The sequence below is a fragment of the Malurus melanocephalus genome, unplaced genomic scaffold (genome assembly GCF_030028575.1).
Source record: "Malurus melanocephalus ecotype Western Australia unplaced genomic scaffold, MMel_1.1 scaffold_228, whole genome shotgun sequence".
Lineage (NCBI taxonomy): Eukaryota > Metazoa > Chordata > Aves > Passeriformes > Maluridae > Malurus > Malurus melanocephalus.
In genome coordinates, this window is record NW_026623460.1 from 388335 (window position 1) to 411536 (window position 23202).

At 40.7% G+C, this 23202-nt stretch overlaps 1 protein-coding gene across 1 annotated transcript in view; it reads right to left on the reverse strand.

Annotated features, from left to right (window-relative positions):
• The window catches only part of SNX30 (sorting nexin family member 30), a 47267-nt gene that overhangs the window by 8253 nt on the left and 15812 nt on the right, over positions 1–23202 (reverse strand). Inside the window, exons 2-7 of the mRNA XM_057374563.1 lie at positions 19412–19600; positions 13948–14058; positions 9959–10117; positions 7426–7621; positions 6586–6785; positions 3064–3150 (exon numbers count right to left, since the gene is read on the reverse strand). Of these exons, the coding sequence (XP_057230546.1) occupies positions 3064–3150; positions 6586–6785; positions 7426–7621; positions 9959–10117; positions 13948–14058; positions 19412–19600 (942 nt within the window). The remainder of the gene's footprint in view (positions 1–3063; positions 3151–6585; positions 6786–7425; positions 7622–9958; positions 10118–13947; positions 14059–19411; positions 19601–23202) is intronic.

The following is a 23202-nucleotide window of genomic DNA, read 5'->3' on the forward strand; positions in this document are numbered from 1 at the left end:
GTATCGTAAATACCATGCATTCTGAAAGAGAAAGGCTATGCTACCAAGAGAAATATTTATGAAGTTTGGAAGCAAAACACACAAGATTTCCCAATCCAATTAACTTARCTTCCAAGTACCCACAAGCTTCCTGGTTCTTCTGCCAGGACCCGAAACTACAAGGCAGCTATACAAAAATCTRTTCTTTCTCCCAGGGTCTGGTCAGGCTATGAGGGCTGTATGAATTTAGAGCTAAAAGGATAACCCAGTGGTCAGCAAATGGGTCACACATGCTCTCATCAAGGAAGAAGGGCAACTCCAAGCAAGTTGCCACAGGAATCATGAAAGCAGTGTCTGCACATACAGCAGTCCTATTTGGGAGTGCAAAATAGGACTTAAAAAACTGCAGGTCCCCAAAAGACAATGKGCAACTCAGTATTTAAGACAAAGTTTTAAGTTAATTAACAGCTTTTAAGCACTTAATATCAGTGCAAAGTCAATGCAAAGAGACATTATATGTTTACCATCAATTTTGGGTCTTTTATCTGCTTTTACCAGGGGAGACACTAAATACTAGCTAGCAACTAAGAACCAGGAAAATAGTAAAATAGACTCTGGGGAAAGTTGCTGCTTCCTCATTGACATGAGCTCTCAGCTACTGAATAGCCAAGAATCCCCTGAAGTCACAAAAACTAAGTGACAACTAGTTCAAACTCCAACACACTCTTAAAGGGTCCAGGACTATTTTAGTGAGTCAATTTCAACTGATGAGATACATGTATGCAGGCAAGAACTGAACATAAAATTGTACATATGGTAAAGAAGTTCTGCACACACTTTTAAACCTCTTTGCACTAATTCTGTTTTAAAAAACTACGTTTGCCTAACATCTATAATTTAGTGTGATCCATCACAGACAGTGTGTCCACTTTAAAATTCCTCTACAATAACATTACTAAGTAGCAAACGGTCCCAAAGCAGAACAAATTACATAGCATTAATTACACAACTGATCTTTGCATATGATATTTCTACCTTCCTAGTTCTTCGGGAACAGTTATCTGTTACAAGGCTTTTATTTCACCCCCCCCATATATATGGTCATAACCTACTTCAAGTTCTGCATTGCCATATTTACTACTTACATATTTTACTGAATCAAACAGGTTAGCAGAGGCAAATTTCATCTCACCAGGAGGAAACCACACCTGTCCTTCAGTGCACTAGTTGGATTACTGCAAAAACAGCTCCCACGTGGGCCAGAAACGGGCAAGAGGCATTTCACTCCACCACATGTTAGAAACTGAAAAGTTGCAGACTCCACACAAACACCGTGATGCTGCTGGTAAACACCACACACACTGTGCTTTCAGTGTAAGCTCAGCATTCTGAGCAGTACCTGCTGACAGCCACCCTAAGCCCTACGAGCCTTCTGCATTCATAGGCCTCTGAGCTCTAATCTCACCACCAGAACATTCTAATGGCCTGGTGATGTCAGGCTGGGTATGTGCACAGAGGCCCAGAATGTCCTCCAGTGACAGATTATCTTTCATGATCTAAACATAGGCCTTTGCTCTCTTACAGTTTTGTTTGSGGTCTTTTTAAATAAATTCTACCAAATCAGCAAATACACTACAAGGAATACAAATGCCATTCCACAACTACAGCACATGATCCTCTGCCTTCTTTTAGTTTCCAGCTAATCACAGCCGGGAGACCTCACTGAATGTAAGATATGCTGCTAGGCACAGCTCTGAGCTATCAGCTCTTACGGTACTGACACACCTTCTGGCTGGAAAGGTTCTGAAAACCCCAGAGACATGGAGTTTGAACATGTAAAGTGGCTGTGAACATGCAACGAGTTCTATACAATTTGTTCAACTTCATCTTGTAAATGACACAAACTACTTATACAACAAAAAGGTATAACAAGTTGCCAAAATAATGCTTATACTCTGCAGAGGAGATATAAGTACTCAAAAAAAAAWATCTCAAGATTCAAATGCTGCACTTTACACAATAATCTGATGGAGATGTGAGATCCAAAGGTCTTTTAAAAGGTGAGAGATTAGCAAAATTCAGCAATTCCACTGCATCAAGATCTTGGTAAAGTCAAATGCCTAAAAACCTCAGTTGGTTTGCTGCCTATGCAAGATTTAGTTCCCTTCAACCTATATACAACTGTTAGAATAGCTGTTTATACAGAGCTACACTGAGGAAGTAGAGCACATACCAGCCAGCAGAGGGATGGATAATAGAGCAGAACACAAGAGCACCACAAAACACCTGGTACACCACTATTTGTAGCTCATTACAGACAAAAGATTAGAAAACTACTTTGGCTTTTCTGTGCTCTCATCCTCTTCAGCTTCTTAAGGTTCAAAATATTACGTGAACCTCCTTTGCAGTGAACCTTATAGTACAGTAGTCCTAATACTGAAAGTCGTCCATTAATCATTAACATAAACATAAGGGGAACCAAAAACCTCCAAGCAGAAGAAGCGAACAAACCCTGCTGCCATCATTGGTTAAAGGTGCAGTGATTCAAGAAAAGGCTCTTGTACTCTGTTTTATGCAGAAGCAGGTGGCAGCATGAGCATGTCAGTTCACAGCTTTGCTTTAGCATGGAGCCCAGACAAAACCTGCCAGCCAATGACAGGTGCTGTCTCTGTTCAGCATCACACAGGTACTCCCTAGCAGAAGGGGCAAAATAATGGCATTTTCCACAGCCAAAACTGGTGTTCTGCAAYAGCACAGTTCCACAGTGCCAGCTGGCATACAGCAAAGTCATCAGGGACACTGCTTTGGTCACTGAACAGTCCAAGTGACTGCTGGCTGCTGTTAGAAGTGTTACAGAGCCTGAACTGCAGGAGAGCAGTAGTATAGAAGTTGCTAGACCAGCTACAAATATTCACACCTAGGTCCTTTTTCAACATCAGCTTGCTAACAACAAATTACTGTTCTGCCAGAAACTCCTTATAATACTGCAAAGAAGCCACCAGATCCAGAAAAAAAGCAAGTTTTGCTCCTCCATTCTTCTCAGGAAGTGCAAACTGGTTTTGTAGAGCAATTTAAAGTGCTAACCTTTGGACGGTCTTCTTTTCTCAAGGCTACTGCTTCCAGTTTTGCTTCATACTCCGCTTGAACTTGGTCTCTCTTCTTCAACACATTCTATGGGCAAGAGAAAAGAGAGCCGTGAAAGGGATCCTAATTCTTTCCCCCAGCCCACAGGAAACTCAAAATGATACATCTTCAGTGCCAATTCAGCACAAATGTGTACTTTCAGATTTACTTTGTTCTATTTTACAACATTTAGGGAGTAGTTTTAATAACAAAGAGCACTTGCTCTCCAGCAGCTGGATGGGTCAGATAAAATTCAGTATTTGGACAAGCTGGAGGCATGCAAGATAGAAGCCACCATGACACCATTATGCATTACTCACTTTAAACATGCTTTAAAAGTAATATCCAAGAACACCTCTGGAGATCCCAACATCTGATAAGCCTTTCTAGCAATGTTAAGCACACAGAAGTCAAAGAGCATCCTAATATCTGCACAGAATAATGTAGAGGAGAGTGTGCCCTCTGCATGTGCCTCCTAGGTCATCACTGGTGTACATCAGCAAATTCGGTACCACATGTTTGCTGACAAGGGCCTCACTGCATCAGGATTTGACACATCACATTGCCATGTCATAGGAACCATAGAATACTATGTTGGAAGGGACCTCAAGGATCATCTGGTCCAACCTTTCTTGGCAAAGGCACAGTCTAGACCGGATAGATCAGCACCCTGTCCAGCTGCGTCTTAAATGCGCCCAGTGTTGCAGAACCCACCATTTCCCTGGGAACATTATTCCAAARACTGATTGTTCTCATCGTGAAAGTTCTTCCCTTGTGTTCAATGAGAATGTGCCCAGGAGCAATTTGCACTGATTACCCTTATTTTCCCCTGGGACTCCTTGTGAAAAGGGAGGTTCCATCATCTTTGTAGTGAATCCTTAAATACTGGTACATGGTGATCAGATTTCCCCCAAGCCTACTTTCCTCAAAGCTGTCTCAGCCTTTCCTCACACAGCACATTTCTCAGTCCCTTGACCATCTTTGGGGTCCTCTTCTGGACTCTCTTCAGTTTATGCACATTTCCACGTCTTTTTTTTTGTGCAGCAGGGGTAAAAACTAAACACAATTGTGGCCTAACAGGCACTGACCAGAATGAATAATTTGGCAAAGGTCTCTCCTAGACACTTACAGCAGGTATTTTAACTCMAGGCCACACCAGCAGCTTCTCCCCTGTTCTGCAAATCTTTCAAACAAACCCAGAGACTAGGCTTCCCTCAAATGAGCTAATACTGTATTCAACCAGAACTACTGGCCTTTGCCTTCACATATGCAGTTCCCTCACGCTCCTCCCCTCAGATACAATAGTGCTCCTGAAAACATCAAGGCCTCATCTCTGAACAGTGAGGATAATGTGGCAGTTTTTACTTAAGGGACACTCAGCCAGCTCTAGATTGCTCTGCAGATCATGTTCCCATATCTACACCAGGGGTACAGTATGCAAAAAAGAAAGCTATCAAGGTTGCACTGAACTCCTAGTACCTGAAGACTCACCTTCCATTAAGTACCCTGTGCAAAACATGTGCTCTGAACAACCCAAATAAACTTTCATATCTAAACTAGTTCTCACAACAGCTGATGAAGAGGAATGCACTGCTAGTGAAGAGGATGCTCCTTTCAGCAGAAAGCCTCCTACACAGATGTTTTCTAGCAGAATAAAACTACACTTTGTAGAACCTGAGAAAGTTCAGTTTTGCTTATTTGAGAGGGAAAGAAAAGACAAACAGTCTGTCTTGGCTAACAGTCTGTCTTGTATTTGTTCTAGATTTTCAAATTTTTGGGCTGCGAAAAGCTAATAAGATGCCCAAGCCAGATACTAAATAATCCTTTAAGCCAGACAGAATAATTCTTTGAGCATTAGAAAGTAAAGTCAACAATCTAAAAAGTTCAAGCTAAAAAGCAAGGCTTTCTTTAGCTGAAGAGGTGCTTTAGACAGTTAAGTAACTGTTGGCTTGGAGATAGTGTCATTCTAAAAAAGCTCCAAAAGGTGAAAAAGAAGCCYAGATGCAAGTCTATAATGCCACTCTGCCTGTGGTAAATGGTGAGTATCTATCTAAAGTACCTCTTCAGCTAAAGAAATCCTTGCTTTTTAGCTTAAAAAAAACTTCCTCTGCTATATTTGTGAAAAGCACCTCTCACAACTCAGCTTGCCCCTTCAGATGTCATCTTTGGGCATTTTTAGCATCAAAAGCCAGATGTTCTGAGTTGAAGTATTTAATCATTAGCTCCATGCTCTGTATATTTTTAAGTGCACTCCATTCACCTCGAATTCCTACAATCCCAGCATCCTCAGACAAGGTTTCCTACAGCTCACTATATTTGAGGAATATTTTATTGTTATTGTAAAGACCTGTAAACAGGCCTCATTCATCCTGGGGCCAAATCTATGGTGACAAAAGCAAAGAATACACTCAGGGAATTAGTGCAAAGCCACCTGCTAGAATACTTCAGCCACACAGGAGATGTACCACTCCTGAAGCTAGGAAAAGAAATCTACAAGTGTTTCAATTCTCCGTTTGAGAAGTATTAGGATGAGATTAAGATGGAGAATGACTACCGTGTTCAGACTATAAGTTTGCAATGGGCTATTAAATCTGTAAAGGAGTGAATATCATAGCCTTGTAACAGCTGTTCCTAGGGGAAAGTCTTCAGTGTTTGTTAGGATGCTATAAGGGCCTACCAGCACATACTGTGCCGAAGATGTGCAGTGAAAAGCTCTGATGGACAAACTAAAGTCCTYGGTATCATGTTTTAGTGGCGTTTACTCAGTAATTCTTTTCCCCATTAGATGTGATTGATTACCAGTGCTCCTTAACTTCACAAGGATAAAACCCACATTCAAGTAGCTTTCATTACATCTGCTTAAGCAAATGTAGCAAATCTTAGATTTGCTAGATTTCAAATAGCAAATTCTTAGATTAAGAGTCCTGGAATACAATCTTTAAGCCGTTACTTGGTATGCAGAACTTAACAACAGACATATCATGCCTAAGGTATGGGGATGACAGAGAAAGCAGTGTCTATCCTTTGGACACATGGTTCTAAAACGAGGCACTGAACTCTGCTACATACAAGTAACAGAAGCTGATAATTGCTATCATTTCTGTAGGGCCAGACACTGATGCTGTAGCAAAGAGCTGAAGCACAACTGGCTTCAATTCAAAGAAAGATTCTAGGCAGCCACAGGGTGTCTCTTACAGAGGACTACCTGCCACATCAGTAAAGGAGCAACTCCACAACATGTTGTGTCCGCCCTACAATACTGACACTATCTTGACTGAAGAGCAGAGCAGACAAGAGAATGCTACTCCATGCAGCACCCTGCTATTAAACGTAACTAGTTTTGTTCTGACTATCTTTCTACTTAAGGTATTATTCACTTCCCCGCTTTTCCCACTACCAGCATTTAGTGCTGTTAAAAAGAGTGAACTCTCCRATTCCACTCAAACATAATGACAGCGTTTTCTGCCCCAGGGCTCTCTTTACCTTCATTGATTCAGCATACAATATATATTCCCTAAGCACAGGCAGGAAGTCTTCTGTCATATCTTCACTGAGTTCTTCAAGTGCTGTGCAGCAGTTCCCAATACAAGCAGACACCCCCTCCAGTGGCTCTGACAGCTCAACCTCCAGCCCTCCCCAAGTTGAATAAACAGGTCCGTATTCTCGTAGTTCTACCAAGTATTCTGCAAGAGGCAGAGGGAAAAATAGATTAACAGAGTAAGAGCAAGGCACAAAGATGTGCAAACACAAAACAGGAGAAATTATGCACCAAGTCTGAATAACATTAATCCCCATGGAGAGTCAAGACTCATTTAAGTTAGCACCTTAATAGACAGAGCTCCATGGCTGCACAGGTGACAGGTTCGAGTTGCCTTTTTCTTAATTTACCATTCCTACAGACTTCCAATATAAAGACAGTAGCAACCTGGCAACAGCCGAAGACAGTTTTTTAAACATATGTAAAACTTTACTAAGACAGGCCTGTAAAGGTTATCTTCATCTAGGAATTCCATTTTTACTCCTCCAGCTGGAAACTACAGGTTTTTCTACCTTTCAAAAGTCTTCAAAAGTAACTCTAGTAAGACAGTAAGTTGGTATAAAAAGTTCAACTCAAAAAAATATTTTGAGAGTTGAGCTAAGGTAAGATACTGTGTTATGTTTTGGGCCTGTTTTAAATCTGGAACAGGCATTAGATTTTGCCTTGTATGTGACTTATTATAGGCTAGAATCACCAACACAAATTGCCTTGATCATGCTATCAACCAGAATAAGACAAAGAACATTCAGACTGAAGTATTACGGTGGAACACCTTGTGCCCTTACCCAGCTGTTCCTTGATGATCCGTTGTGCTATTCTGTCAATGGTACCAAGCTTTAGAGAGAAYGTGTCTAGATAATCCCCAATGGCTGCAAACTCCAGTGGCCGAGTTCTTAATTTGTAGCCTCCTGTAACGTATTTCACAGACTCCCCCATCTTTGACAGCAAGGCCATTCCTTGTTTTTTATAGGCGTTAAGATCCTAGGAATTAAGAACAAAAATCAAAACAGAAAAGGACATGTTTAGGAATATTCACTTGCATGTTTAAACATTAATACAATGTRGGATGCTTTCCAGTCAAGATCAAATCAAGAGCAAGTATTTGTCCAAGGCTGCATGTCACATGCATTTGTGACATGTGACAAATGCTTGCTCTGTGCAAGCTGTACAGATGAGCACAGCTTCAAATCTACCCCTAGATGGAAGTAAATTATCCATGAGTATGGTATGAAGCACATTAGAAATAACTAAGTAGTCCAACTTTGCATGTGGCCAGACTTTCCAATGTTCCTGTATTTTCACCAAGCAAGTAGCCGTATGAACAGCTCTGGTTCTTCCACCAAAACAGTGTACATCATTCATCCCCACAGACTTCTAAGTCCTACCACAATATCAGTACTAGGCAGATGCACCAGCTGGCTCTAATGACCTAGTACAGAGCTACATACTGCACAGCAACTTAATAAGCAGCCTCCTCACTCCAGTTCACACAGGAGGCAGGTGCAGACTGCATGCAGAAAATGTGCAGCCTCATAAGACCAGCAAAGCTCTTCTGCAAGACAGACTGCAGCTAAGGCTAGGTTAGATGTATCCATGTTGCCACCACAGAAAGTGTAAACTTCCTTGACACTCCCTGACACATTTGCGTAAACCAAATTTCAGATAACCTATGCTAACAAGATTGTTTACCTACAATCTTCAAGGAATTTCATCTTATCAGTACACCAGGAAAAAATGGTTTCAGTTAGCCAAAACAGTGTCAAGCTTGCATTTTACTCCTTCCAGCAGGGGTCAGTATTTAACATCTCAAAACAGGGTCATGAGYTATGGAAAGGTTATCCTTACAACCTGAGGAAGAGATGTGCTCAAACCAAGTAGACTTGTAGAATTCAGATGTGTCATTACAGACTAGACTAAAAGCTTAAGTGTTCTTTGAAAAAAAAAAATAAACCAGCAGCCATCTTCAAAACATGTACTACGGTACTCCTTCCAAGTACTTAACATTAAGTCCAATGTAAGTCTGATTAAGATAACCTGACATCTTAGRTGTCACTGTCATTTTCAATTATGTTTCCATTTAAACTGATTAGTTCATTGACTCTTGCTTTCTGCATGTCCTAAACACTAGCTGCAAGCAGGCATCAGAAAAGATCCTGAACTCAAAATTATTCACTTTCTCAAGCATTCTGGTTACTAGTCCAAATCAGGAACTGAAGAAATGTTGATTTCTCTTTTTCAACCAGGAGGTGATCTAATGACCTTCTGTGGTAACTAAATTCTGAAGTACTAGCACACTGAACTTAAGCCTCACTGCTCCACCAGAGCAAGCTCAAGCATTAGAGATAGTCAGCAGAAAATATGTCCTTTCCTCCCACCTCCGAGGATGCTCTGTAATCTCAAGGCAGGCTCTGCCCAGATCCAGAGGTGGGAGAAGACAAATAAAGCATCTAAGAAAGTTGCATCATGCTTGGACAGCTGAAAAGAGGAACAGAGCTATCTGACATTTAAGGTGCTAAACAAATTCTGCATAACTTCACTTGTTAAGTTCACCATGGAGGAGAAATAAAAGAACACTAGAGATTGATTCTTAACAGCAAGCAGAGCACGAACCCRAAGTGAGCTCAGACATCACATTTAAGTGAGCTAGAGTAACTAACATTGGAAAGGCATGCTTTTATAACTCCCCTCACCTCTCTGGTAAAACCCAAGCATAACTGCAGGTCCTCCTAGTCTTATTTAAAATGCAGTTCTAAAGAAAGCCAAGGAAAATTGCACCATTCCTGCATGAGTCATGAGCATGAAATTCATGCTGAGCATGAAATTGTTGGCTGGGAACAAATAAGAGTGAGGCCTCCATGCTTAGTTTTGAGGGCATCAAGTGCAAGCTGTATGAAATGCACAGAAAAGATAAGAAGTCAAGAAATTTGCAAGCTTTTGTGCAAGAGAGACTTCTCTTCCTCTCTCCCTTCCCTCCTCCCCAAAATAGGATTTTTAACTTTACAGTTTTCTGAATTTATAATCTCTCTTGCTTAATAGAAGTATGTTCCAGGTTCAAAAGAAGCAGGTCTAGAGAATTCAATTTATGAATCTGAGGACAGGATTCGTCTTCCCTTCAAGCAAAGGGAACCCATACTGTTGTCACACACAAGGGTCTGTTACACACAATATTCAGGGTCCCCAACAACCCTCTGGTATTTTAGAGGAAGTTCTGATCTGCACATCTTGTTAATGCCTTTTTACCCTAATTTCACAAGAGATTGCAAAGGTTTCTGTTCTTTTCTCCCCGTAAACAACCACATTTGAAAGTTACTGACTTACCTTAGCTGTGAGAAACACATTGAAGTGCTCATTAAAAGAAAGCACTGGGTGATCAGTTATTCTCTTCAAGAATTTGTCTAATGCTTTCCTCCTCGTCTCCACAAATTCTTCTGAAAAGCGATCAACAACACCCTTCACCACAAATTTTTCAGGAAGAGGCTGTCAGAGATAAACAAAAGGTACAAGATTCTAAAGACCAAAAACTTGCTTCTTCTATAAGGAAATAAATAAAGCAATCACTTTCCAGTCCTAACAGGAACTGAAATGTTGTGTTTGCTAACAGGAACTATGTATCAGAAGGGATGCAAGCTGTGCTCAGAATTACCTTTTAGCTGGTCTGGCTTAAAGCTAGCCACTGCACTGACTGGCTTCAGCTAAAAGTCACACCAGGGGAATTAGAGAGTATTCACACTAAGTACTTCTRGCATAGCTCAAACTGCTGCCCCTAGTGCTATCCATGCTTAAGATTCAGCTCTAAAGACACATCAGAAAAACAGCATGGTATTCATAATACTAAGTGCACACACACACCCACAGCCCAGTGCTGAATCAAGGCTGCTCAGTCTAGGGAAACCCAGAAAAATTTGATTATTCTACTTACACCCCACACTCCCTCTCTGAACAATTCAGAGCTTTTGAACAGGCCCCTCCTGCTAAAAGCTGACAGCCTTAGTGAGACTACTGAGCAAAAACAAACGAGCAGCTTGACATAGAAAATGCCTGGATCYTTTCTGAAGTGTGAGCACACCTGGTCATCTATCAGAGCTGACTTTCCTGAGTATGTTTCTGTGACAAAGGCCTGATGATACATCCCCTCTTACTATTTTGAGTCCATCAGCTCATCTCTGCAGTTCAACTTGACATGTATGCTTAGACTGCATCCAGACCTGCTAATTATACAGTCCCCTATTACACTTAGATTACAGACTCCAAAGTACCAGTTCAGGTGAAAGACACCTTTAAAGCTGAAGCATGGTTAGTTTCAGCTCTATCACTAGATCTGCTTTTGCTCTGTCCAGACAGCATGGACCTCAAGATTAGCATCAGTTTTAAAACTATGCTTTGCATTTCATTCCTGTAAACCAATCCACCCAGCCAATCTGCTTACAGTTAGGCTAGCAATGACAGCCATTCTCATACAATTCAGGAATCAGGATTCTCCTGTGCAAAGAATCATTGTCACCTAAAATCTGTGTCAAAAATAATTAAAGGAAAAGAATCTATACACATGGTTTCCCACCATACCTGAGTTGATGTGGGTTGTATATGAAGACTTTCCTAGAAAAGCACAGCCAGCATGACTTAGCTGCAACACAGCTACATTTTGACCACTGTATTTGGTTCTTGCAATTTAAGACTTACCTTATTATGCTTAGCATTCAAATCAGTCAGTCATTCTACTTAAATCAATATAAGGTGTATAAAATAAAATCAGTATTAGACAATTAATACCATAATATCATTAGACTTCTGCAAAAATATAATGCTTTGTGCGTTAGTCTTAAGGGAGGCAGAAACTCTCCTTCTTTGCTTTGTAAACTTTAGCTGGGATCTCAGCACCATATGCAGGAGGAAAAGAAAGAAGTTTAAAGGAAAGAAAAAAGGGGGGAAAGGAAGACTAGTTTAAAGAATCCTAGTTCAACCAAACACATGAAAACTGGCACTGAATAATCACTAATGTCTGAGCATTTGAAACCCAGAGACAAGTGCATCTCTGTTACAAAGACTTCTGCCATTTAAATGSTTTCAACTACAGCAGTAGGTACATTCCCTTCTACTTTATGCTTTTGGAGGTCCATCTCTAGTAATCAACACAGCTAGTAACTGATGCCCTGCTTAATTTAACTGTGTGTTAATTATATAACTTACAGTATTCCATCTCAATAATCTAACTTTCCCTATTGAGATATGTGAGCAGCATTCATTGCAGTCAGAAATGGCTTTAAGTATCCAAACATGGCTATCCAAGGATAAGAATCTTGGCAACATTAGGTTTACCTTTCTAGTCTAGAGATAGATCTGAGATCAATTTTACTGTGTTTTGAAAGAAAACATTGGAATCTCAGATCACTAAAAAAATTGCAACTATCAGAAACTGAAGAGATGAAAAGGAACCCATACTGAGCTTTGCTTCAGCTCCTAAGCGTAGGTTGTCATGATGCACTGCAGTGGGAAGACACGTAATTTGCTACAGGAAGATTTTAGGCAGAATCACTATGTTGAGATTAGGAACACAACTCCCTTTTGGTAATTTGTTAAAAGAGAAGGTGTCCAGGGATTGCAGCATTTCTGTCTGCAAATACAGATACCATTAGATTGTCTTGAAACATCTTTTCAGAACACACTTGAGTCACAGTGCATCTGAAACTGCCTTCATATTCTACACCCCATCTATTTCTAGCCAATAAATAAGTAAAGCATTCCACAATCTCCCCACCATACTCTGCATTGAGGATATTAATAGGAGATTCTGCAACTGCTAACAGGCATAAACAGATAAAATAGGGCAGCACATTCTTATACCTCCAGATTTTCTAGAAGAAAAGCACCTAAGATACTGGCTTGTTCTGCAGCCAGTTCCACATCCAATATTAGAGTTACTCATGCCAAGTTTGCTGCTCTGTGTGCAACGAATTACTGGTCACAGCAAAGGAGCTTGATTCCTTCTGTGACTAACCTTCTGCTACTGGACTATTATTTACTGCCTTGAAGCCTTCAGGCAGAACTGGCTGTCCTTAGTACACCCAAGAATCTGCAGAAACTTAACTGTGATAGTTCCACCTGCTCAGGAAATGGGGAGTGAAAAAAGACAAGAATGGGCACCTAACACATCACACATGCCTACACTTATGCTCCAAAGCTCACTGTCCTTCTTCTCCCTACAATTCACCAAACATATTTGCTGCCACTTAGTGGCGTCACAGGGTTTTGTGAAGTACTTCTTACCACTGAGAGACTCAGTTATTATTCCACTTGAGGCAAGTCCCAGAGTAATTAAGGACTTGAATGGCGCTCTTCCATAGAGCAACCTAACAATACTTCCCACACACCCTGCTCCTTGCTGAGGGAGGGAGGGCAGAGAAAATTTCACCACATCACCCACCCCAGACAGGCAAGCTAGAGTATGCAAGTAGTGTTGCTATTTCCCTACAATTCTATTCCAAAAGGCCTTTTTAAACTTCTTTGTTCAAAAGGGCTGAAAGTAGTGTTCTCATAGGTTTCCTACCTATTCACATCTTCTATAGTACAAAAAACATATAAGGTACTACCAACCTCCTTACATCAAACAGGATGGTCAGATCACCAGTTTCAGCAACAAGGGGGGCAGTAGTTTACCTAATAACTTCAGTAGTTACTAGGTAAAATTCTGCCTACTGAAGGAATGCAATAGCTACCAAGCCAGAGGCTGAGACTTCCCACTCTGTGCTATTAAATGTCAGTGCTATTACGGGTTAGAACAAATAGTTTTAAATTACTCCATAAAAGCCCATCTTGAAAACCACCTGAGACTAGAACCTCAAGTACCTGTGGCTTTTCATAATCCCCAGATGCTCTAAAATATAGATGTAATAATTGAGCAAACAGATAAAAACAGATAAACTCGTGTCTGCTGAACAGCCCAGCATTGCAGCAACCCTGATTAGACAGCCCTTGTAGTTGTCACACAGAGAAGCACGGGGAGCTACACTTAAGTTACTTGCAGCATCACTTTATTTATGTCACAACTACTGTAGTCAGCATATGTATTGCCCTAAAGGCTGACAAAGCTCACCTCTCAGTTGTGACACTCATGAAATGTCTAAGTTTCCTAACTTAGTCAGGAATGGGAAGCTCTTTCCACTCCACTGTGAGACAATAAAGTACCATATTTAAATACTCAAAGAGAATGAAGCACTGTTTTAGAATTCAAGATACATATCAACCAAATATTACCCTTGGAAGACAGAAGCACAACTGTCCTTAATAGCAGATTTTTGCTTACTACCTACGGGAATGAGATGCGTCGGCTGAGACTCTTCCAGCTTGTTTCTCAACCAGTCRAAGTCTTGGTACCGCCGACGGACTGAGTATTCTGGCAAATCAAACTCTGCTCGTGTGGTCTGGAAAAGAACAGGATGATATGCTTAGTGTGTACCAAAGCCTCTCACTTCCGAGCTTAGCAGCAAATCAAGTACAGCCATCCCTGGCAAGGGTGTGGCCAGAGAAGCCTTGCAGGAGGGTCTTAATCCCCAAAATTGTGCAGCCAGCATGAGAGAAAGCACTTCTGGCTTTTCAAGCAGTGGAAAAGCCAGCAATATGAAAAATGATTGCTTGGAGCTGATGTGTAAGATCTATTTGTAGTTCATTATATATTCTGCTCCCGTTATGGGAGAGGTCTGTAGAGCACAAGCACTACATACCACATTACTCTCTTGGCAGTTAGATTACAAAGACTGTTGAGACACTCATTCTAAGGAAAAGACTATTTGAACCATCTTGAACCATCAAGAATTAAAAGTAGAGGTATTTACTGACTTCTTTAAACTATGATATCCATTATCCACAGGTGAAAAAATGTTTCACCGTCCAATATTCTGTAACCAATGGGCTTATCACATTCATTCAAGGTTAAAAATTTACAACATAAGCCAGTACGAGGTTTGTTGACTTTCAAGACGTAGGAACAATTCTGTTTATGTGTATGTCTGATTAGTATTTTACACTAAAGAAAACTGTTTACATTTTCCTTCTTTAGGGCAAGGCCATTGCACGTTTAATGGGAAAAAATTAAGTGTGCAGAGAAATGGCAAGCAAGTATTTTATCCAGCCCTTGAATAGCCCATAGCCTGGAAGGCTGACTGTACAGGGCTGTTTGCATAGCACATAGTGCAACTTCCTGAAAGCACTCGTGAAACTCGTATCTGCTTTAGAGCCCAGCATTGCAGCAGCCCTTGTAGTTATGTCGCACAGAGAAGCACAGGGAGCTATACTTAAGTTACTTGCAGCATCAAGTCCATTTTGCAATGAATGGCTTGCACGCCACATGCCTGCTGCCAGGCAGGAAAAACCAGTGCATTCTAGGGAACACACCAGCAATCCCAGCTTTGAACTGAGTCCAGCACTCTGTTGCTTTACTACTACCAGCTGGAATAAGCTTTTAAATGCAATCCACCTCTTCACTTGTTCCCTGGATGACTCCAGCTCTTCAGTAACTGCATTTTAGTCCCATCAGTCATCACTGGGGATCCCGTGTAAGTTCTACATATGAAATCTTTTTCTAGGGGGAAGTCAGGAGCCTTTACAGTATTATCAATATAGTAGGTCTAGGACACTATAAGCAGCAAGTGAATGTGTTATTACCCATTAAATGGCTTGACAGCTAGTAAAGGAAGGCATAGACAGATAGAAAAGAAATGGGAATCAGCTCCCTCCTCCTTTGACCTGCTAGCCAAAGTAAGCAGTCAAGAGTTTAGTCCATGGACTAACATAATGAATCCTCATGAATTGGAGCAGTTCTGTTTGTAGATGAGGGACTACCAAGACCCAGATATCCACAGCAGATTTGTGCTTCACTCAGCTACACACACTTCAGAGTAACACCAGTTTACCTAACATGTTAGACTGCCACACTATATATGTGACTTCTGAAACTTGATTTGAATCATTTGCACTTGTTTTGAGTAACAGACTGAATGGCATTATGCTAGAAATTTAAAAAGAAAAGGGGGGGGGGGAAGGGTAGAGGCAGTAATTACTTAGAAGGCAGAGCTTTTGTGAACTGCATATCACTGCCCAAAAGCATCTTATGAGATCAGACAGTGAATAAATGAGAGTAATCAGAAGGGCTACACACCACAATGTCTTATCCTGTAGCACAAGGATGAAGGCAAAGTCTCCCATCTGTTAGCACTGAGCAGCTTATTAAACACTATTCTGCTAACAGCTAAGGAAAACTGTGCAGGACTCTTTAGGAGTAGGAAAGCAGGGTTAAGTCTCAGCACACAAACCATATGTTAGATATCACTGACCTCTAGGAAACTGGTCCTGTGGCCTTTACTTCACAAGTAGAATTGAAAAGTTTCCCATACACCATGTTTTTTTTCCTCAGAGATGAAAATACAGCAGCAACATTTCAGTGTTTAATGTACAGGCTACCAAATCTAGACAGCAAATAAGCTTTTCAAAGACTATTTGGCCAGAACATAAAGGCCCTTCAAGGTTTTAATGAAACCTCCCTAACTCCCTAAGAATTTGGATCTCAGATGAAACTGTTTCTTAGTTTAGCATGTTATTTTTTCCAGACTACACGTAAGATGGTTATATCAAAGTAATTTTATATCCTAGTTTTTCTCTCTAACTCACTGGACTTGATTACAGATTCCCCTCTTACTTAAGTTTGAGACAAAATCTTCAACTAGAAAAGAGAATGACAGAGAACAGAAAGGGAACAAGGCTGGTGTTCTTAGCATCTCAGCATTTCTTCTGCCTTAACTAGTTTAGCCTGTTTGAAAAAGATGTATCACTTTCAACTGCTCCTCTCTAGGGAATCAAGCTGTTCCATGTGTTCAAGTAATCTACCCAATGCATGCGCTGGAAGCAGGAGAAGAAGCACAGGAAAGTGAAAAGAAGACCTCCACTTCAGTACTGATTGGTTCGAACAATTCTTCCTTCAAGTCTGCAGAGCAACTGCATGACTCTGAGGAATGGAACTCAGCAGTTCAAATGGGAAAAGCACAGAAGAAGCCCTTGCCATCCCAGAAAGCACAGTGAAGTTAAGAGTATACTTAATTATGTTTCACTTAGGAGAGGTGACTACACAACATAAAGCCAAGCTTTACTTTCCCCTGCCTTCCTAKGAAAGACCTGCTTGGTAAAATCCCCCGAGAATGTACATCAGTCTGTCTATCTGAACAACACAAAGACACTTCAATCATCACAGTCAAGACCAATTAAGTTTTAGCACAAGTTTCATCCACCTTTATAGTTTCACTAGCCTCCTTGTGTAAGGAAACTGCTTACTATCTTGCATAAGTAATTGCATTAGCAAGATGAAAACAGGATATGAAAGAATCAAGAGAGTCAGTCCCAAATCACTGTCCTCCTCAGCTGGAGCATTACCACTACATTATTTAAATGTGTTAATCCAAAAGAAGGGCTAGGGGATGCTACCTGGCTCTTACTAGCAAACTGTRAAAACAGGTACACATACAGGATCACATGCATTCCTAAGTTTTCTTTTGCAAGACACTGTTTTGACCCTTTTTCAGTAACAACCACCTGCTGACAAAGGTATGAGAAGGTGAAAAGCCTGGGGCATATTGCAAGACTTCTTTTTTTTTGCTGTTACAATGGACGACTTATATAAAGAAGAAGAAAAACCTCACACAACACAAATGAGACTGTAGTCAGTCAACACTCTTCCCTACAACAGTGTCCTGTCATAAGATATGAGCACACACTAAAGCATTAGCAACTCCCACCTTGCACCTAGTGATGCTGCTTTTCAGTTTTCAGAGTTATTCATTCGATGACCTACGTTTATCCAAGCCTTAGAGGTTTCCAGAAGCATTCTCCTATGGAGAAGAAAAAAAAACAGCCCCAGCCTCCTCATTCAGAGGCACCAGAGAGACCCTTCAGAGGTCTTAAACTCCTTTCCTGCATGGCTGCAAGGGAGGTGTTGAGAAGGGTCATCATCTCACTCTGTGGATGATTCCTGTGCAGCTTTTTTGACATGTTTAATTAATGCTTTCAGCTACAATGGCTAATTGGCAATTATCTTGGCATCAAAGAGGCCTTGTTCGTAAGGCAAGAATGAGTTAGACAATTAATACTGTCAGTCTTAAACAATGGTAGATAGCGCTGGAGGTTCTGACCCTAGAGATTAACAAAAAGTTTACAAGAATAATAAGATCAAAGAGATGAGGATTTAACGGTGATTCAGAAGAATAACTTATGCAGTTTCATAACAGCATTRCAATGGTATGATATAGCAGATTTATGTGCTACTGTGAGATCCAAAATAAACAAATATTGACTGACAGGTAGGAAGACAGTTTTTTAATTAAAGGAAGAAACACTGTTGGGTAATACATATGATCTAAATATGGTAAATATTTTGGCCATGTTTCAGAGTTCCGCTTCAACAAAGAAAGAAACCCTTGAACACAAGGATTTCCAAGCATAGCAACATTATTAGGGTGTCATTAAACAGAGGTATTTTACACTGACRGAATAACTACGTCTTAATTTAAGAGAGAAACAATGTTAGCCAATTTTAGCCATTTGCCTGTTGAAAGCTTAATCTCATTTTGTGGTTCCTATTCCCTGTGATCAAGTGAAAGCTCAAGGCCAAGCTGCTCCAAGTAAAAAAACTTTCCTGCAAAACTTCTTCGTATTTTTAGTAATTAAAATCCAGTGTCTCCTGCAAGATTAAGACTCTTAGAGCAAAAATGAATGATAGAATTGTGTTAATGGGCAGCAAAAAAGTAGCTACTATTTTAGAGAAACCCCATTTTCTCCTGTTTCTGGAAGTGAAACTTTGAAGCGGACATTTTGAAAAAAAAAAATCGGTGGCCTGTAAAGGCTCCTCACCTCCAAGAATAATATTCTCTCCAACACATCCTGCTATGTAAGTGGGCCAGAGGAATGCTGATCTTTCTGGACAAGTATATTAAGTATATTACTAGTGAGTCAGCAAACACTTTTTGCCTTAGGTAACTACAAGTGCCCAAAACAGATGTCACCATCACCTAGGAGCTGATTACAAGAATGAGTTCATTAAGGGAAATCAACATTTCAGTTGTGAATGCAGTGGACTTCCCAGACCATTTTTCCTATTAATACAAGTAGATTACACTCATGCTTGAACTACAATAGATGCTGAAAAGATCTCCACTCTCTTTACTTAGGCTGCAGCATTCTTAGGCTACTTTGTTTTATTATCAGCTGTACACTTATCTGAAGCAGCAACCGCAAGGAAGCTAGTTTACAGTTGAGGTCCCAGAATATAGTTAAGTGGATGATAGAGGAACTGTTGTAAACACTTTCAGCAACAAACTTAAAGAATTTCAGAAAAGGATAAACACAAAAAGCGAGACGGTTAACAGTGAAACAGTAACAAGGCACATTCTCCTTAAGGGAACTCAAAGCAAATGAGTRTCAGATTACTTAAATGAACAAACTTTGAAGTCAATGAAAGAAACTGGCCTTGCAAGTTTACAAACAGTTCTATTCAGGAATTGGATACAAACAAAAATCTAAGATGACATGTTAAAAGCTTTTTCACAATTTCAGACACTGAAGTAACAGTACTGCTAAGAGAAATCAGATCTTCAACACATTCACAAGGTCCCAAAAGACATTAAGGTCTTGTCCTAAGATTGGAAATATAGTGCAAGATACAAATATCCAGAACATGCCCTAAAATTATTCTACAAAGAAGGAAGTACAAGGAAAGAGAATATTGCTTTGTACCTTTGTTGTAACCCTGTATGTGATATATGTCTCCATTGTGCACACATGTTTTTTGGGATCATCAACAGTGACAAAGAGGTCTCTAGTTTCCACATCCAAGTCATCATCCAGCTGCAGTCTGTTGAGGAGAGATGAAGAGGAGGCTGGGCTAGAAGTGTCCACAGGTGTGCCATTGGGCAGACTGAGATCCTGTATTGGAGAGGGAAAAAAAAGTTTTTAGTAAGCTTAAGAGATTCAGTGTAAAGCACACTATTTTCAAAGATGCCACACACAAGCTTCTCTGATAAATTACAAGGGTTATTTGTTTCAGCAGCTCCMAGAATCACCCTTTTCCAGGTCACATGAACAACCCCCTAAGGTCATCAAGCATTAGGCTGTTCTACAAGTTGAGAAGAAAGCACACTACCATGATACCTCCCCCAAGTAAGGCACAACCTGCTTTCTATTCATAAGGAACTAGAAGCATTGCTGAACAGTTCCTGGTGAGACTGAGCCAACTTTATTGAAAATGAAACAGCTAGGCAAATCAAGAGACCTACTTATGAGACTGGTTTCAGGCAAAGTGGCAACAGTTCAATTGTCTGGAACCCAATCAGCTTYCACCTCTCTAGACTCCTACAGTGCAGGAAAGAGCACAAAATTTCATCAGAAGCCTCCCACCCAGTCTATTAACTTCCAAACATATTGAAGGCAGTCAGAGCCTGAATTGCCAGAGCCTGAATTACAGGGCTATCTCCTGCACCAGTATCTAGGCACGCTTCCCTCTTGAGGTTCTAAAGCAAATGGAAACACTAGTTTTTCCTTGGAGAGGTCCACATTCCCATTCTCCCAAATCTAAGAGTATCATCCTATCATCCAGTGCCTAGAGAAGAAAAAGGCTAAAAGATCCAGCAAGACGCTATTTTAGGAAGAAAAATACAAACGTTTAGAAGTTTGCAATTCCTTCAAACTGACTTAGCAGTGGGGAAAAACAAAAAAAAAAAAMAAACCAACAACAAAACAACTTTATAGCTAACTTGGTACATTCAGACATCTTCAAATCTCACATTTCAGTACAAACTAGTACATAACAATGGTTATTGCAGTCACATAAATATCACTGCAACTTAACCTGTTCTCTRCTCTGGTCTCATGGCAGAGAGAGCTGACAGTCTGTGACAAGCTGTACAATATGTAGGAACATATTGAGAGACCAATCTGACAACAAATTAGAAAGTCTTAAGGATCCATGGTTCTTCTTTTCAGAGAAGAGATGAGGTTTTTGTTTGCAACTTTTTACCAACAGCACAGCAATAGATTCATCCACAGAGTGACTTCCCTTGTTGTTAAACAGAAACATCACTATATCTAAGGACCACATTAATGAGAGTACTTTAGTTACACAATTACTTCTTAGACTAAACTTCACACCTTCTGTAAGCAGCTGAACAAAACTTACCATCTTAGCAAAGCAATCGTGTAGGTGAGACACTCTGTTCATCAGTGCTCCTTTAGGCAAAGGTTCAGAATCACAGGTGAGTACTTTGAGGGAAAGCTACTTACAAAGGTCTGCCTTTGATAATGGCTAAAAACACAGAAAAATTCCTACCAGTCATTGTCACAAACTCATAATCAGAATACTAGGGTTTCATAGACAGCTATCTGTCTGTTGCAGTACTGCAGAACTATGGCAGCGTTGCTCTTCGCCTTGAGGGCTGCCTCATGAAATATAGAAAAATAATGCTTTAGCCTAGACATTTTGGAAAACAGGTGCTCTAAACTACTGTCTACCAACAGAGAGGTTAGATATATTCTCTCAGCTCATGTACCAAAGAGGCTGCCAACAAACAGATGAGAAGCTTCAGATTTAACTAGCAGGTAAGTAAAACAGGAAAGCAGACACTTGAACACTCTCAAGAGGGCAGAAGAACAGGATGAGTATGGCCCAGCTTGCCAGCTCAGACATGCAGCAGACACCTCAAACTACAAAAGCATCTGGCTTGGACTCAGCGTAGTAGGAACATGTACAACAGGACAAAGCAACAACACAGTTGACTCAGTAGGTCAACTACTGAATAACAACAGAATAAGATTAACAACAGGAAATGGCTTCAGAAAATCTGTAGTTCATCTGAAGAGAATTTGGCTGAGCTAAGTAAAAAGCAAAGGAAACCTTAGGATATCACAGTAGCTGGACATAAATCTACTTCTGTTTCCAAAAGGGAAAGACAGCTCATCATTGCCCATGTGCAATAACCATTAGCATACAACAAGTTGTGCCAAAACTGCAGCCAGTCAAATTCCAAGCTTCCAGTATGAAAATGAATTGCAGAAACAGTTTAAGCCTGGTTCTAAAGGAGATAYCAAAAGCTTGTAAGAAAACACTCACAAAAGAGAGCTTAAAGAATATGACACAATCTTCTTAAAATATGAGAATCTGGAGAAAGAACCAAAGATGGAGCTTGCAGCCACTTGCAAGAAGCCAGCACTTTCCTCACCAGCACTGCTGGGAGATAACAGTATCATAGAAGTATGTCTTGCACATTTTGAGCAGGGCAGAAGTCTGTGAAGACTTGAATTTGCTTCACTTTACTTGACTGTGTTCTTGCAGCCATGGGCTCCTGCAGAGTATCTCAGGTCTTAAAGGCTGTGATAGTTCTATCTTGGATGAAACATGCCAGAGTGCTACATCAAGTACAACTTCTCTACCAGCAGTGGTGCAGATCAGGAGAGCTGCTAGCTGTGGTGGTGGGGAAAAGACAGATGATGTGCAGACTGAAAGTATTACTGTGCCATACTGCATCATCTGCAGGATCGTCACCTGGCAGCCACAGCTGGCATCATACCCTGCTACTTGGCTAGCTTTCAGTAGATGAAAGCCACGTTAGGAGCTAATTATTTCTCCTCCTGAATGGGTGGAACCTCCTAGCTAAGTGCACTAGAAACGACAATGCTTATGGCTGCTGAACCCTTGTTTTAAAGCAGGCAGGAACAATTTTGCTGAAGCTATTGCTAAAAAGAGGTAGGCTTCAAAGGATCACAGAAGAATGCCCAGCAAGGTATCTCGAGTTGTAATCCTACCAACAGACCACCTCCCTCCCTCCCTGCCTTTCTTCCATGGGACTTGGGGGATGGGGTTTTTTTGCTGCTGGTAAAACGAGACTGCACCAACTGTGTTGGTCTGCTTTTATCCCAGAAAGAAGAGCATGTCCTATAGAGCCTAGTGGGAAAGGACATTTGCTGCTATCTGTATTTCTGCAGATATATAACTATACAACTATGACTATATAACTAACTATAACTATATAACTATAACTATATAACTATAACTATATAACACGCATCTGAAATACTGGCTAGTATTATTCTGTTTTACATAAACAAGCTGGCAAGCTGTCTCTGACTTCAGTGCCAGGGCCTCCTGTATGAGCTTCACCTTTAGTGTACCAAGGTGCTGCCCATCCATGTTTTAAGTACCTATCTGCGTTACTACAGATCAGCAGAGTCCAAGTCACAGCAGGTATCCACTGCTCACAAAGCCTTTTGTCACAGCACCTGTTACTCACAGTAGTCAGTCTGCCACAAAGCTGCGCAGCCCTGCAGCAGAAAGAAGGGGAGGCTGCTTCCAGTAGCCAGGTAGGTGGCATGGAGGACACATTTATCAAGACATACTTCACATTTTAGAAAGCATCCATAAAAATTTTACCAAGTTTCCCAAGCTTTTTCTAAAGTAAAGAGCAAAGATCCTTAGTATCCATCCTTCTGCCTCAGGACAGTCTCATAGCTTTGTAATTTCTTGAAGTAGGTCCAGT